General features: G+C 35.4%; 1 protein-coding gene across 8 annotated transcripts in view; it reads right to left on the reverse strand.

Annotated features, from left to right (window-relative positions):
• The window catches only part of DIAPH2 (diaphanous related formin 2), a 266450-nt gene that overhangs the window by 134424 nt on the left and 113340 nt on the right, over positions 1-18686 (reverse strand). For all 8 annotated transcript variants that reach the window (XM_069811506.1, XM_069811508.1, XM_069811507.1 and 5 more), the window contains one exon: positions 14669-14798. In XM_069811506.1, the coding sequence (XP_069667607.1) occupies positions 14669-14798 (130 nt within the window). The remainder of the gene's footprint in view (positions 1-14668; positions 14799-18686) is intronic.

An 18686-nucleotide genomic window follows, 5' to 3' on the forward strand; every position in this document is an offset into this window, starting at 1 on the left:
AAAGAGATTTTACCTTATTAATGCATGTACTTGGTTAAATGAATGATCTTTACTAACGCATGTACTCTGTTACAGAAATGATTTAAGGAATAGACACGAAGCAAAGATCAAATACTTGTCTTTTATTGAAATTAAACTGATTTCTAGAAACCAACATCTGTGAAACCCTCTGTTAACATCAAAAGTAGGTCTACTGATAATTAAAAAGTAGTAAAGGACTCACAATACGGCACAAAAAAAAAAAAAAAAAGAGAGGCTACTCTAAAGCATCAATGCTTATTCTGTCATATACTATTCTAAAGTTAACCACTATTCCTGCAATTTGTATTAAACAACCACTAATTGATACATCTTGAGAAAAATCTCCACTGGAGATCGTGACATCACAATTTTGAAGACGAAACAATACCATACCAGGAAGAAATTCCAGAACTAGATGAAAAGTGACAGAGTCTCTGCAGAGAAGCCCCTGGTCAAATTGTAATATTAAAACAAACTGAATCCATAGTAGAGTTTAATGACATAATCCATAAAGACCACTTATTCTGAATTTAATCATAAAAAGTGGTGACAAGCACTTCCTCTCAATTCAAAGATGCATTTTAGAACAAAATTCTATCTTCTGTTCTTTGTCTCCTCTTGCATAGTTTACAAGTATGTGCTTTCAAGAACAAGCAGACAATCGCAACACCACCTTTTGTCAAAGAGAACCGTAACATTTGCGCCATTTCACATCCTTCCTCTAAATCGAGTACAGAACATTTCAAATACACTTTGTTTCGGAGCCAATTTACACTCTACAAACTACATAATCTTTAGTGAAAGTGCATATAAACTTGGTCAAGTCTTAAAAAGACAGTGCCACAAACAACTGTTGATATATGGAACCAGAGGTGAGAACATCCAGCACGTTATCTCCACTTCACTAATTGGCCAAATCAATGCTCTTTATTGACTGCAGGCAGCTGCTCTACAAAGCCAACACTATAGATATGAATCCCAGCTAACCCAAGGAATCTTTGTGTAGTCGAGATAAATACATGACTTTTTTGTTTGTTTTTAAGGGGTTTCTGCTTTTTATTATTTTTTGACAGTAAGCCATTTGTCCAAAAGTTGCATAGAGTATTTTCAAAAGAATGGTTTATTTTCCTATTTCCTTGTAATTGTGCTGCGACTATGTGAGATTCAAGATTTGATTCAAGATGGCTTGAAAAACAGTATATAGGAAATGAAAATCCTGTAAATAAGGAAGCTGTTCCCAGAACAAAATCAATTCTATATTCTTTGTAAGTAACAATTCGTATAAGCCTTAACACCACTGATTTAACTTTTCACAAGCCCATTCAAATACATAAGGCACCAATACAGCTGTCACAGAAATAATCTTGTTTTAATTTGCAATTTTATACTCGGTACCAAAGGAACTACTAATAGTGTAATCTTAAAATTATAGTGAAACAGCTTTTTAAGCTTAACTCAACTGGGGGAAAAAAAATAAATCTATACTGACCACAGCACTCTGGTAGCTATTAACTTAACATTCAAGAGCTAACCTTGAAATCAACCACTAAAGCAGTTTGAATAATAAACATTGTCAAAGCTTTTAGGTTATGGCTGCATTAGTTTAATAATTTGGTATTATTGTCAGAAAAGGAGCACACTTCTTTGCTTGAACCGAAGAACTTGAATTACTGTAATATTTTTATAGGTTGTTATGTAGTTGGATAGGGAGACAAACAGCACTGAAGTAAAACACTAGAACTGAAAAATAAATTAGAAGGATACAAATGGTAATTTTGTTGGGTAAAAAGAATAGCAGCTGGTAAGTAACCAGGCAATGTAACAGTTAAAGTTTAACTGTTTTTACCAATTTGAAAATATTTAAATGCATGACTGCTTAGCAAGAGTAGTAGCTTATTTTTGTCTGAAATATAAAAGTGCAAAGAAATTCAGCAAGCAATGACAAATAAGAAGTCTTTGCCTCTGTGGTTAAAATGGAAAAAAAGTGTTTTCAGTAACTCTGTTTTATAAAACTAAGTTCAGAAAACAATTCAGATTAGGTGCATACTGAGTTTGAAAGTATGAAGGAACTCTATCCAAGAAGGCTGCATTCAAAAGCTGTGCTTCCCGTAACTAAATTCTATATTCACACTGAATTATCAAAAAGTATTGTAGAATATGCATTTTGGTTCACTTTTTTTTTTTTTGCTAGCCCAGACAAATATACAAGCTTCTGTTCAAACAATTTATGAAGCTGTTGTTCCACAAGACAAGCTTAAAAAGACTACGTAACAGGAAACATATATATAGACTATAATAAAATATCTGCACTTCCTTCCATAAACCATTTTATTAGAGATTAACTACTTCAGTAACGTGAAGAGGAAGCAACATGAATACCCTTTACTCTTTCAGAGAAAATCATGTAAATTTCTTATAAGTCTTGCAAGGTTTTAATTTATGGAAGCATAAACTCTACTTGCAGCAAAATGCCATTTCTTTGAAACCATTCCATAAATGCACATATTACAATGACTGCCTCTATCACTATGCTCCTCAAAGCTGGTGATCACAAGACAAAGGCTTGCTCCCCTTCAATTTGCCCATCATTCCACACGAAAATTAGGCATCCTGCTAGAACTAGTCTAAAAACCTACATGAAAGGTAGCATTTGGTCTTCAGTGGCACGCAAGCACTGTTCAAGAGCTATTCCTGGGAAAGCCTCTCTGTAGGAGCAATTACAATACTATTCCATTTAATGTTGCAGCAGGAGAGAGCAACCAACTAAATCTGCTACACAAACATCTGATTTCAAGATAGTAACAGCAAGGCAAATATTAAAAAAAGAGGAAAAAGAAAAAAAAAACAACCCACCACCAACAACAACCAGAAACAGATGGTGGGAGAAACAGACTGGAGGAACTGCAGTGTTCTCTGTAAATAGTATATCTTGTTGCCAGCACAGTAGAGAGCATCAGGTTGTGTGGACCACTGGGCACTTAGTACATGATTATGCCTTAAGTCAAAAACCACATAAACCCCAAAACCTATATTCGGACCCATCTTCAAGGCTAAAGAGAGGAAAAAAGGCAGCAAGATTTCTCAGTCTGTACCAAACTGTATCAGACTGGCCCCTTATTTAGCAATAAGAAAAGGCTGACTCGCAGAGAGCTGCTGCAACTTTAAGATGGAAAGAAATGGAGCATCTTTAACACGTGTACCTCAAACCACTATCATAATAGGATTTATGAGACAGAAGAAAAATCCAATACCAGAAATTAAACATGTATGTTTCACATAGAATTACTATTAACATATAGGACTGATATAAACAAGGTGAATATGAAGTTATGCGTATTAATATATTGTCAGATTATTTTTCATGTCAGTGGAAGACTAATATAAGCACCTGGATTTATCAATATTCTCTCTGCACAAATACTGAATGAAGCTCAGTTAGTCACGCATCATTAAATCTACGACTGATTAAAAGATTACTTTGAATATTATTATTTATTTACAATAGAAATCCACAGTCATCGAAGAGAAGGCACGCAATGTCATTTTGACATGAAAGCTGATAATTTTTTTCTTCGCTTAACTGTTTCCCCTATATTAATTTCTCCTCTGAAAAAAAAAAAAATCCCATCCACTTATTTTGGAGAAAGCAGTTGCACAGACTGCACGCTAAGGAAGGCTTAGTGAATGTCTGGTAGTCCACTTTAGTCCTAGAAAAATGCTACAAAGCAGTTAATCTCATGTTAATGTCAAACACTAGCTAGTCCCCACCGTCAAGCTAAGCATTTTATATTTACAGTAATACAGTAATAGTACCAAAGGACAGACTAATCCTTTCTAAAATAAGATTGCACCAGACCAAGAGTCCTCCCCTATAACAAGAGATGAAATGATACATTTTGATTAGGCGCAATCTCTCTTGCATAATAAATTCAAAATGATCAAAATCATTTGAATGGATCAGGATGCAAAACAGGAATGGCTATGTCCATGTTTAGTAAAAACTCTACAGTGAGAGCCAATGATATAAATTACTTCAGTAAGCAAAAGCAAGTCTATACGAAGCAAATGAACTAGTGGATTTCTAAGTCTAGGCAGTATTTGTACCATAACTACATTCTGAGCATACTAATGATTATTTATTTCTTATTGCCTGAGGGCAGATGGAAGTAGTCTTTCACAAATGTCTGAAAAACAGTTTGAGGGGAAATGGGTGAGCAAGTACATAATCTGCAGGAATTACAATCATTGATTACTCAATTCATACCACTAAGTAAATTTATATTTATTGAGAGAATAAATGTTCTGTTGGGGTTAGGTGAACAGTGCGGCTGCTGCAGTCTACTTGAGGATTCTGAGTAGCACAGTGTTCGCATGTGTCTATCTCAGAGTATGCCTGTATATTATATATGTGTTTATATACATGTACATATACTGTGATAAATCTCTCACGGGTATACATACATACAAATACGTTTATATATGTATTCTTGTGATACAGGTGTACCATGATATGTGTAACTCACAGGCATGTATGTAAATGTACATACATTTATATGTGTGTATACAAACACACACACACATATATATATCTGTGATATATACCACAGTATGCCTGTATCGCACAAAACAACCCATGCTTGAAGCTTCCTGGTTGAACAGCTTCCAGCAGTACAGCTCCCTTAGCATGTCATTTCTCAAGTAGTTAACATGTCACTCTTCATACTAGAAATCTTTCCTAACACAGCTATACTGTCTGCAGGACATGATCAATCATGTTATCACAATCTGATATACAGATAGACCATTGTGCTAAAAGAGTAAATCCAGCATTAGAAGAAAGATTCTGAAGAGCATGGTACAGATAAGGCTTTGGTCATAATTCCTACTGAATACCAGATTTAAAAAAAAAATTGGAGATACCACATGCATTATTTCCTTTATCAGAAACTAGGTTTTCACTAAATGCTGGTGTGATAGACCTAGAACAAACTTCAACAGTAAAAATAACTCTGTATTGAAATATTTTTTCCAGGAACTTAATCATTAGAAGTTCTGAAGAAGAAACTAGATGAACAGTCAAGACAGGTGGGATCAGACAAACTCTTAAGATTACACGCAACCAAGGCTACTACTGATACCAAGGAAACTCCTCTTTCCAGATAAACATCATGTGTTTTCAACAGAACCTAGGCAGAAGTAAAGTAGTACTGAAAAGTACATTCTTAGGCCAACGATGTCTAAATTTCCAAGCAGAATCCCAACTATGGTACAAGAAATTATTATTAAATTCATAGGCTCAAAAGAAATGTTAGAAATGCTTATGGGTGGAGGTTTAAACACCTTGGGAGCAAAGGGAAAAAACTAGAGAGCATCTTAACTAGCTAGGGCACATCACCACCCTCTTCTTCCAAAAAATGGGTAAGCCTTCCGACACAGACTGCTTATGCGTAACAATCAATATATCATGCATAACACATGTTTTTTCCCCGTAAATCTTCCACAGGTTTTTCCCTGCAACTTTTAAAGTTTAGGAAAAACAGCAAATCTGTCCAAATGATAATGTTTTGTTTATATATTATGACCATGTACTGTAAATGGACACATGTAATTTGAAAAAGCTTTAAAATATAATTTTTAACAGATATGTTTCACACATAGATGTGCATTTGTACTTCTAACTTGCATGCTAAGATTTCATTCACCAGCAGAGTCTCTGCATTTTAGTTGATTTATCACAACATTGATATAGAATGGTGAAGAAAGGCAATGACACAGCTATGCTTTATCATTTTAGACTTCTAGGGCAACATCATTATCTTAGTTAACCAAAGATAAAACAATTGTGCGTTGATTCTATTGTCCTGGCTATTTGCAAGCAGGGGTGAAACACAATTTTAAGATAAGAGCACCCTGTAACAAGTCCAGCCCCAAGTAGCTCTTGGCTTTAGAGTTTAATGAGCGAGTCAGTCTAAGACAATAATTATCTTTCAGTCCAAAATGATGTTTAATGAGGCATGTACATGGAAAAGCTCTAGACTGCAATATTGTTCTCTATAGAGAGAAAAGAAGGAGACTTACCAATCCTTACCCAAAAAAAAATCTCAACTGGGACCAAGACCTAAAATCATCACAATACAAATGTTTACAAATATATCTATTTTCATAAGTCTTATCACAGAAAGAAAACATATATATCTTATACAATTTAAGAAAAGGGTGACACAGAGATTTTAAACACACAACTGGAACAGAACTATACCACACAAGCTAAAGTGATAAAAAACAAATTTTGCGTACAAACTACGAACAGATTTTCAGCTTCTCAGAATAACAGTAACAACCATCTAAAGTGAGGAAATTTAATTTAAATATTACACACACTGAAGTGCAAATGCCATTAACAAGCTTGCCTTGACAAGCGAGATAGCAGGGAAAAAAAACAAAAAAACCATCGCCTGTTAGGCCTAAAATCAGAAACGTCATAAGCAGCACGTTGTCTTCTCTCCTCTGGAGCTGAGGAAATTACAAACAGTGCTCTTAATCCTGAAACACTCAATATAAGCACAGAACAAAAAGAGAAATTTCTGTGGGTAGCTTATGTTTAATATCAATGTATGTACGGAACTGTACTCTGGTTTAGGGAATGAATCTGCTTGTCTCAGTTCCAGCAATTACGTGCCTATGAACATGTTTTAAGAACGAAAGTGTAATTCTGATGCACATAAAAACTTATTAAGACATTAAGAATCAATTTTACACGACAAACAGTGCATTAGGAGCCCAAAATGCATTACCATTATCACTATCAACATGAGCCAGTTGTTAAAACTCCTTTCCAAAGCACAGCACAGTACAAAGTCATTGATCTGCTAAGTGATATATCAGAACATGAAATCCCTTCCTTGCTTTGGACAGGTCATACTATCCAACTCATTATTGATTCAAAATTGTTTACTTCTTAAGGTCAAATTAATTAGCAGCAAAAGGCCAGTTTTTGGAAAAAGATAAAACTCTCCGAGCCCATAAGATTCCTTCTGGTTGAATCCTGACATTTTTGTGACCTGCATAAATTCTGTGTGTGCCAACCTCCTACCTCCACTTGAACTCTTGTCAATACCAGCCTTTTCACCTAACTTCTCATGTTTACCTCACTGAACGAACTGTAAACAATAGTACCTTGTAGAATATAAGTTTCATTAGTTGAATGTGAACTGACTTCTTATTACAAATAAAAATCTTTTAGAAAACAGATGTCCCAATTTCAGAAACATAACCAGAAGTATTAGAGCTCATCAGCGAGAAGAGCATTGTGTTCAGTAGGCATTCTCCTGGCAATATGGGTATCTCCTCCAGAGCATGCCAGAAACTCACCTTACTTTGATGTTTAATTACAAATGTCTTTCAAGGTGTCAGAAATTGAGTTAGTTTTGAAAACAGCTTATAATTACAAAATCAGTATCTATTAAATGAGCACACTGAAGCAAAACTTCCTGGCAAAGGTATAACGCAAATTACAAATGAGACAAAGGAAAGAAGGGACTGGACTTCTAAGTTCTATTAATTGCATCCACATTTGGAAGTGTTAATTAAACATGCTAAATTCTGCTGTGTTTATTTCAAAAGCCCATATTTTGCACTGTCACTATTTCTCTGTAGTCCAACTTTGGTTTGTATACCAAACTGACAGACGCATGCTGTAATTCACTGTGAAGCAGCTATGGCACACTATATTCAGTGGCACACGTGTGCAAAAATCACAGAAACTAAGGAATACAAAGGAAGAGGAGCAGCAAAGCTTTTGTAACACAACCTATCTGTCATTACTAAAAACTCACTAGAAAAGGTGTTGAGCAACTTCCATCCAATGGACCTCCCTTCAGGCTCTGAACTTGTAACAGGAGTCTGGTCTTTCCAATTAACTGAAGTGCAAGCCATGCTTCCAGAGGTGTAACGACCTTTCTTACATCAATGAAAGTGCAAATTCAAGAATTCAAGATAAGGAGGAAAAGAAGTAAGTGCTGTTTTGTAGCTTTCCCCTCTCTCTAGCAGCTTGTATTAAGGAATTCTAAATGGATTACTCAATTTGGGAAGTCATTGAAAGCAGTCCTCAAATCCGAATTGGCTTAACTACAGCCAGAAATTCTTAAATGCCTTAATTTCTTTAATAAGCAACAGCCCATGAGAGTCATTTGGACTATTCTTTAATTTTGCCCTTGATATTTACATTTCAGGGAGACAAGTGGATCCTTAAAATGCATGCCATACATAATAACTTTGTTTAATGTAGAACCCAAATTGTACCTTCAAAAAGTAGCTTCAGAATTCAGAACTACCATGATTTTGCGTACCATTTATTACATATTAGAAGACAGCAACTAAATAAATCGTCAAAATCCTCACAGACTGGGAAAGTTTTGTAAGCAATTTTGCAGAGCATAAGCCAATCCAGAATCCTACTGAGTCTCAACATGATCTCTTTCAGATATTGCAGCTTGGAACTACAACACAAAAACTATCTCTGAAGTTTTTGCTTCCCTGTCTTCCTCACTGACACCTGTCAATGAAGGAGAACATGTCTATCGAAAAACTTTTAATGAGATGATGCGTAAGCTACCATTAATATGGCAATGCTATATGCAAATACAGGAGTGTTACTAGAGAAAAAAGTCTTCTAGTATTTGATGTACCTGTGTATTTACTACATTGAGAGAGTTTCTGACATTTCAATATTGCAGTTTATGTGAATGAAAAGAATGATAGAAGTCACTATACAGTGCAAGATTGACTTTTGATTATGATGCAAAATGCCAACTTTGGATTCTATTACAGGAAAAAAGAAGTCACAGATGCAGGCATTAAATTTCTTATGCCAGAAGGCATTGTCTATTTTATATCCACCAACATGCCAGATTGGGTAAAATCTGTTTCAACAATTTAAACTGCACAAGGTGGAAAATACTGCAGATCTCTTTGTAAAAACACAGTTTCTTCTACTGCAACAAACTATAAAACTTTTGTTTGACAGAAAAATGACTAGTACTTATAAGTAGGTTTTAAACTGCTATGCTTTAAAGCAACAATGGCACAGAATATTTTAAAATACTGTCCCCACTCTAAAATTATGGCATTAAATCACAGTGAAGTACTTCTACAGAATTTAAAAATTAATATTTTCTTACGGTATTTGTAATACTATATTAAGTATTACATATTTGCATTCCTCAGTGCTTCTGATTGCTAATGTCCTTTCTAGAAAGATGCCTCAACCATCAGAACCATATGCTTGCAAATTAAAGAAATAAATTTTTTTTGTGTCAACATGAGTGAGAAATCTATGTTCCTGTTATTAGTACTTTCTAGTCTACTACACAGGCATAATTCACCTCCCCCAAGGCATATTTCACTTGATTTTACTCAGAATGCTCTGTGTTTCTTTTAACAATACTTTAAAAGAATTATTAAGTAGTATACCTTCGTATCAGACACATAATTCTGTATGTTAAGCACTGGAAAAAACCCTCATTATTTCTGAAAGAGACTTTATTATCTAAACTGCATTCACGGTTAAGCTCAGCCCTTCGCTTGGAGTTTAGGTGTTCTTGGGAGCCCTACATACCTGCTCAGCTAACCCCAAAATCCATACTCCATCTATACATATAAGGTATCACTTTAACTTGTCCAACATGTCAGGAGAACACAGAGAATGGCCAATGGCCAACTACAGATAACAGCATTCTATATCCAATCGTTTCTGAAGTAAACACCAGTGGGACGACACAAGCTCACAAAACTTCATATGACTTCACACAGCCTAGCAATTCCCACTGTTGGCAGACAAAGCAAGTAGGTAACGTAAGTATGTCAGGAACTGTTAAACTTAGGAGGAGCTGGACACAATGTTCAACTGACAAAGATAAGTTATGTTTTATTTTAAATACAGTCACAACGTTTAAACCATGAACTGTGATTTATAACTGTTGCTCGTTTAAAATCTGAAATTAAGTTGTTATAAAATACATGATGATGTTCTTCCTCTTAATTTTGCATGTTACATATTTCTTTTTTATGATTTCTGGGAGGCTTGACACTCAGAGGAGGTTCAAGTTAAAAAAATATGTATCTTTTCTAAGGAATTCCAAATTACACTTTTTACAACATAACTTTATTTAGAAATCCCAAACTGGTTATCTGACTTTAGTAAGGTACCTCTTGTATTTGTTTTGAGGTTATGTTTGACTGAACCTACAGAAAGGGATAGGAATTTGTCAGGTATTTAATAAAATCACAGATTATAGGATGGTAAGAGCAAATACCATGAAAAGCAGCAACTGGAATAACAAGTAAAGTGAACAAAGTAGAAATATGAAAAATGGCTTTGCATAGTTTCAACACTTGGGGAACAAGAGGAAAACACTGCAGGCTGGGGGAAGGTAAGTGAATATCACTTCCATCGAAGAATCCAGTTTGTCACAATCTTGTCATTTTATTATTGGTTTCCCTTTCATACAGTCTGCTTCAAGTAAGAAGGAATGCTTTTCCAATAATCTCTTGATAGTTAATCAGTTTGACCTTTGCTTATACTTTCCAGAATAAAACTGTTTCCTAATTTATTTTTACTTTTCATAAACCTCTAGGTTGATCTTCCATCTTTAAAAAGATCAAATATTTTATTATATCTAATATCAGATTATCAAAGATTTTAGTACATGCAGGGGCAGTTCATCTAATCCCATTGACCTTTTCATATTAAAATCCAGTTTTATGCTTTATCTGCTATTTGTTAAAAGAAAAATCATCCATTGTTCAGATGCTGGTTCTTTATTCTTACGTGAAAATGAAAGCAAAACAAGACTTTCTTCTTATTTATGTGGAACTGAGAAAATGCACCCAAGATTCAAAAGAAGCTGATTGTGATAAGTCTTGTATTTGGAATTTTATGTACAGTTCAAACTACGAGGCTGCCTTCTGCCTAAAAAGTAAGAAGCATACATCTCAAGTAATCAGACTGTCACTTCTTTAGCTCATATTTCCTTATTTTAAATTCATACAGAGATAATATTTGCTGGTAGATTTCCTTCTATTTTATGTATAACTAACTGATGCCAACGTCCTCATATCTGCAGCCAATTTATTCCAAAAGAAGCCTCCTACAGGAAAAATAAACCCAACTGTCCATCCCTGAAACCACTGGTTTATAAAACACCAAACAATAAATAGGAAGCGAAAATCTTCTCTTACCACTAAGCATGTTAACTTCCTATACAGAAAAAATGACCACACAGGACAGAGCAGATGAACATTACAATTAAACAAAAACCAAAAAGTACCACGGGGAACAGTTGAAGCAAGTTGCACAAATCACATTTATTCTGCCAAAAATCTGCTTTGTTACAGAAAGCAGAGAAGGGCTGAAAAGGAAGTTTTGGTCATTAAAAATGAACAGTAGTTTATGCTTCTGATTAGAAGTCAGTGCTGTTTATAGGAAACACAATGAGCTTTTATCTTACAGAATGAAACAAATTTAACTGCAATAAAACCTTTTTTCACATGTATTCTAAGCATCAGGATTATAAGCGACTTTGCTCCATTAATATGCTTTCTCTCTTTTGGATGCTGTAGCTTAACTAAACTTTACTAACTCTTCTGGTTTAATTCCTCAAGTCAAGTTACAGAACATCAGAGGCTTTGAATCAAACTATAAAAACCTCAAAGCTGCAAGGTAATGTTAGCCACAAGAGAAAATTAATAAAAGATCATCAAATGTGCCTGGTAAACCATAAGGCTTTGTAAAGAATTTAAGATATGCAGAAAGTAAAAGATTAAACTTAAAACAAACAAAAAAAATCACCTCCAGAAAAGAATTATTAAGTGGTAGAAAACATTTCTGGAATTTAGATAAGATGACAAACTGCTATTTGCATAAATAAAATTACTCACTATGATACTCTATCATAAATCCTTGAGAACACACTGGCTGGACCAGTGACACTTACTGGGTAAGGTTGGGCGAGAAAAGAAGAAAAAAAAAAAAAGTCAGTTTGAGGAAGGTATCTGCCTCCACATCAGAGACTAGGAACAAACAACATTGACAGCAAACAGCAAAATTAAAAGCAATTGTATAAATTCTCTGTGTAATATCCATAGTAGTGCTCAGATGTAAGCAGCCAGCTGTACACTGTTTAAGCATGCACCTTTATTTTTTATATATATATATATACACATATGTATGTGTATATATATGGTACTATGGTACTGTCATGGTTTAACCCCAGCCAGTAACTAAGCACCACACAGCCACGCACTCACTCTCCTCAGCCCCCCAACCGCACCCAGTGGGATGGGGGAGAGAATCAGGAAAAAACAAGTAAAACTCGTGAGTTGAGATAAGAACAATTTAATAGAACAGAAAGGAAGAAACTAAGAATTATAATAATAACAATAATAAAATGACAATAACAATAAAAAGGATTGGAATATACAAAACAAGTGATGCACAATGCAATTGCTCACCACCTGCCGACTGACACCCAGTTAGTTCCTGAGCAGCGATTCCCCCAGGCCAGCTCCCCCCCAGTTTATATACCAGGCATGACATCACATGGTATGGAATACCCCTTTGGCCACTTTGGGTCAGCTGCCCTGGTTGTGTCCCTTCCCAACTTCTTGTGCCCCTCCAGCCTTCTTGCTGGCTGGGCATGAGAAGCTGAAAAGTCCTTGACTTCATCTAAACACTCCTTAGAAACAACTGAAAACATCAGTGTGTTATCAACGTTATTCTCATACTGAACACAAAACATAGCACTATACCAGCTTCTAGAAAGAAAATGAACTCTATCCCAGCTGAAACCAGGACAGGTACATTCACGATGGTAATGTACAAGTTACCTCTTCAGTCTCTATATTGCCTTAAAACACAATACCATCCTCAAACCTACATAGACAGACCAGTTCCATTTTGTCAGTAGGCATTCTGGAGTACTGTGTTCAGCTCTGGGGCCGCCAACATAAGACAGACATGGACCTGCGCGAGCGGGTCCAGACAAGGGCCACGAAGATGGTCATGGGGCTGGAGCACCTTCCCTAGGAGGACAGGCTGAGACAGTTGAGGTTTTTCAGCTTGGAGAAGAGAAGGCTCCAGGGAGACCTTATAGTGGCCTTCCAGTACTTAAAGGGGGCCTACAAGAAAGATGTGTACTGATAGGACAAGGGGTAATGGCTTTAAAATGAAAGAGGGTAGCTTTAGATTAGAAATTAGGAAAGAATTCTTTACTGGGAAGGTGCAGAGATACTGGAACAGGTTGCTCAGAGAAGGTGTGGATGCCCCATCCCTGGCAGTGTTCAAGGCCAGGTTGGATGGGACTTCGAGCAACGTGGTCTAGTAGAAGGTGTCCCTGCCCACGGCAAGGGGGTTGGAACTAGACGAGCTTTAAAGTCTCCTCCAACCCAAACCATTCTATGATTCGTGCCACTGAAGTATTCAGCAGCAAAGAGGAAAGTGAAGCATGAAGACATTTAATCAATACAAATAAAATTTAGTTTATATGCAGAAAAAGACCCATGGAAAGGTACTTGGCGAAGTTTGAGAAACAGCATAAAAATTGTATGACAACCACATAAATCTGTGAATAAACTGGAGATGAAACAATTGCAAAGTTAGGTTGATCGATGAACTATTCCCCAAGTCCTTTGGGAAACAAGAGTTCTGCTCTCGCTAGACCAAAGTTTAATATAGAAGACAAACTGAAAGGAAATTATGGCCTAATTAAAAAAAGTATCTATCTAACAGCTAACCACTGCACTGAAAAGAAACACTGACTGAAAACACTGAAGAACAGGAGACAAGTTTTCAAGAGAAAACCTGGATAGAGCTAGCAGAAAAGTATATCCAACTCCTTTTCCCCTCTCTTTCCCTTCATACTCTTGTGCTACCCCAAGTATTTATCTTCGGATGAATCAGTAAAGACTAGTCAAAGTAAAACGGTTTGCTTTATCTTCATGAAGCGCTATAACATAGCCTTCACTTTCAATAGTTAAGCAACAAGTGCACCCAGCAACACAGCATATTTCACACTGAAAGACATCCAACAAATGAATTCTTTTCTACCACATTCACCAAGCTATACTGCTGACTGACCAAGAATAAAATCAGTATTAACCATTGACTGTACAGTTTAATTAAACTACATATTGCATATACAGTCTGGGATCTTTAGAAAGCATATTTGTTATTCTCTATTCAGGTGTTAAATCAAGTGTTAAGATGAGACACATACTGTGTGCATACACATATGCACGCATGCACACACCGGTGTTCACTCTCAAGCAACAAGACTTCAAAGGCTTTATGGTAAACTAAACATCATCATTACACTGCTTACACGGCTTCCGATATGTGATTTTATTTTTTAAGTACTTCACTGAAATATGCTGTATTATTTCCACAGCCTACTTCACAAGAAAAGCTACTTCATTACTGTTTTTCCCTTCCTCGCTTTTTCTCAGGTCAATAAATACCAGAAAAGCAAAATCCACATGGATTATCAATGCTTACAGGTTACATAATCCTACAATCTAAAATGAAACGTTGGAAGCATTTAATGTCAAAGCAAACAGCTATTACCTTTAGGTGCTTTATCTATTTGCTTACCTTTACTTGCACTCTCAACATGTTGCAATTCTTCTGGAAATTTTAAGATGTCCCGGTAATTCTCCTCACAGATTTCTGCCAGAAAATGCAATAGGGTTGTTTTCTGATCTGATGATTTAGTATCTCGAATCTAGAAAGTGAACACAGGAGAAAAAGAGGGGGAAAAAAATTACTTTTTTTTTTTTAGTAAAATGTTTAAATAAAAGTGAATATTGCAGATGTAAACTCATTAACAAAAAGTTACCTACACTTGTTGCCTGCAAATGAAATAAATTTTTGAAAAAATGAAATTTCTCCAATTCTTTATATTTTAAGACTACAAAGGGAACCTATCCCCATACTATATTTTTTAAAGAATAATTAATTATGCTGAGAACAAAACCTGAAGACAGACCCTTAAAGTTCTGAGATTTTAGCAATGCCAGTTCAGAACACTCGCTGTGATTAAAAAAAAAAATAGCTGTGAACAGAGATTAAACAGAACAGAATGTATTTCATTCCTTCAATGCTCCCCACTGCCAGATTTCTAAAGGAATCCCTCTGAAATGCTGCATAGCTGGACAGCATGCTAAAAGCCAGAATTTGCTCTTTTACCAGTCAAGTTAAAGAAACTCCTTGTCATATATCCATAATTTTTTATTCCAGCAAAATCTAAAGCATACTTCTCTATCCTAAAGACTTTCACACAAATTCTATACAGGCACACGAAATGAATGCAGTCCACCTTACTGGAATACAAAATGACAACAGAAAAGCAAAGGTAATCCTAACTGCCGGTAAAGGAAATATAGTACATCCAGTCTTACTTATGAAAAGCTGCATGAAAATTGTGCACAGTGTGAAGAAATAGGTAGTTGCGTATTTTCACTATCCTCTCAATGACAGAGGCGATTTTCAGTGGTCTGCAATAAACTAGTCTTCTTGAAGGTTATAAGACCCTCTGTTCTCCATTAACCTAAGTGCATTAACTGCTAGAATCAGTTTATAGTTTTTAAAAAATAATTCTGAAATAACTTAAAAATACAAGGCTAGTGGCAAATTTCCAAGTAAACATAGATACATGTGGCTAAATCCCATGGCAGAGCGCATGTGTATATGCAAAGGAACATCATGAACTTAAGAGAATGAGAAAATGAATTTAAGTCCAAATTTAGTTTCTCCATTTTTATGCAAACATAAAGAATGAATGTCTGAGTTGACTGAAGATTTAGTGGAAGTAGACATTACCCCTTATTTACAAAGGCAACAGAGAAAGTAGGTGTATGCAAGAGTTTGAGATGAGTGTACTTCACTTCTTATAGAGAATTAGTATCACAAGTATACCTGTAAAGATTTTTTTAAACCACATTTTACTAACTCATCTAGTACAGTTCTTATACAGAAGCTACAACATACACAACAAATGAAATCAAGGATTTATTTAAGAAGAATACATAAATGTGTGTGTAAAATCTCCTATTTGTTTTCTCATTCTCTAAATCACTAGAAGTTCTAATTCTATAATCCTCGTGACAGGCTTGCCATCGATGTTCAATTTAATACAGGCCTTTCAGCTTTAAGGATTACCCTGTTAAGAATAAATGAGTGCAGTCGAAAAACAGGCTTTTAAAAATATAAGGTATTTAGGCAATTAAGAAAGCAATTTAATTCATATCGATTCAGTGATTAAAGACTAAACAATGCTCAGTAATGGTATGCAGTTAAAAGGTTTTAATGTGTTACATATATAGAAGTTTTTCCAACTTGAAAAAATTGTAGATTTAGTGGCTAAACATCTGCACGGTAAAAAGAAATTGCATTCCAATTTGTCTGTGAACAAGAACTGAGAGATTTAGAGTCTTTGATCTCTCTGACATCATCAAGTGGCTAAAGCATTTTTTTTTTCTAAATAAACAAAATTATTTTGCCTTCAGATTACAACAGAAACATGTTTTGTCACTAACAGTAATATCATATTAACATGAGTTAATATTAGCACCTGCTGAGTTGTTTAAAACCTGTAGTAAACAGTCATCCAGATCATAAACAACTGCATCAAATTCACTTCTTGGGCCCAGTTGAGAAACACATCTCAGCTACATTCATCCATGATTTCAAAAGCTGAGAGACACAATGGGTAACATGTAGCTCTGATCTTTAGAATCAATATATACTTTAAAAATCAAGTTCTAAGCCTACTAATATAATGAGGAGATAGGGAAACTAGGTGGGTTTTGAGTGTAGTTTAGCAGATATTATTTAAATATAAAAATAGAAATGAAAGACAGGAACTGGAATGCTAACAACAGCATGGCTGTGTCTTTACATACTTTGTATTCACAGAGTACACTTGTATTTTTGTCTCCTATCCCTTTTTACTCTTGGGTAGAATTTAACATTTTTTACTCTATGGAGAAGACAGTTCTGGGTATTTTGAATTTAAAAGCCATCTTTTCAGAAAGTGAAATTTGTTTTTCTCATATCCAGTTAAAGTGTCCCTAGTTTCAATTGATGACCTCTCTCTCATTCTTTTGCTGTACCCTTTGCTAAAAAGCTTGTTTCCACCTTCACAGTAACTTACCTGGTATTATTGGAAGGTTGCTACAGGTTCCCCCCACCCCACAAAACCTTTGTTTCTCTGGGCTGGACCAGCCCGGTTCCATCAGCCTTTCCTCAGTGCTCCAGCCCCTGACCAGCTTGGTGGTCTTTCACTCAAGTTTATTAACAAAAAAAGATTTTTTTTCTACAGAATATTGAACACCGTGTTCCAGATGCAACCCAGCAAGTTTTGAGTTAACAGCAAAAAAATTCACTACCTGTGATCTCTTGACTATGCCCCTATCAACAAAGCCAGGGATGCTGCTAGCCTTCATTATTGCCAGGGCACACTACTGACTGGTGGTTTTGCACTAGGACAGACTCCAGGTTTTCTGCAGAGTTGCTTCCTGCTCTCAAGACAACACCTTTGCAGCAGTTTAAGCCTGTCCCAAGTGCAGGACTTTGCATGCAGCACATCACAATATCACCGCGTTAAATACAAAAATCAACTTTACGACACCATTATTTTCCTTCAGCATAAAGCTAAACTGTCCTTTTATAAGCAAGAGCTCTGGGAAAGGTCAAGTTTAAAATGCTAGATTTACAAACAAAAACACTTATGGCCTCTGCTACGTTAAAAGGTTAATAAACAGAAAATCAAGACTAAATATCTAGTTTCTCATCAAAAGACTGCTATTTAAAAAAACAACTCAGGCAGCTGACATTTAGTCAATGTCTTTTCAACTAAAGAAATGTCTTATTTGGATTAGCAGACTAAGAGCAAAACATGGAAAAAAAAATCAATATTTTTTCCCCCTTCTTTTCATTACTTGTACTTTTACTCATTACTTTCACAGATGATAATTGAAGCTAAGATTTACAGTAAAGAATGATTAAAATTTTTTTGTTTTTCAAGTATGGTGGCTCTTAAATACATCTTAACAGACAACTCAAACAAAAACACATACTTCAATGAAATGTTCTATGGGTTGTAAATTCCAAGTGATATTATGGGTTAATATGGGAGCAAAAAAGGAAAAATGACACCCGTTTCACAGTCCTAAGTGTTCCAGCCTCACGAATCCAGTTACATATGGACTTAAATCAGTGCAAAAGGAAAAGGTGGACTGTACAAAGGGTCATATCTTTAGAAGTAGCCAGAATTTCCTTGCTAGTGACCTAGGTATGTTAAAAACAAAACCAAATACAATGGGTTAAAAAAAAAAGGATTTTGCTTCCCACCTAATACATACATGTATTGGAACACAAGTTTGTGAATCCTAAAAATCCCTGCCTTTGAAATGGTTTTCCATTATGCCTTCTGTATTTCATCCTTTTAATTCTCAAAGCATTACCATATTAGAGAAATCATGATAGTTCCCCGAGACTCAGTAAACCAACAAAACTCACCAACAGTAATGAATTTCACCATTTGGAATACAAGTAATTGCTTTACTCCTACACCTTTAGTAGTGTTAACACACTGGAACATAAAAGCTTT

The sequence above is a fragment of the Haliaeetus albicilla genome, chromosome 23 (assembly GCF_947461875.1).
Source record: "Haliaeetus albicilla chromosome 23, bHalAlb1.1, whole genome shotgun sequence".
Taxonomy (NCBI): domain Eukaryota; kingdom Metazoa; phylum Chordata; class Aves; order Accipitriformes; family Accipitridae; genus Haliaeetus; species Haliaeetus albicilla.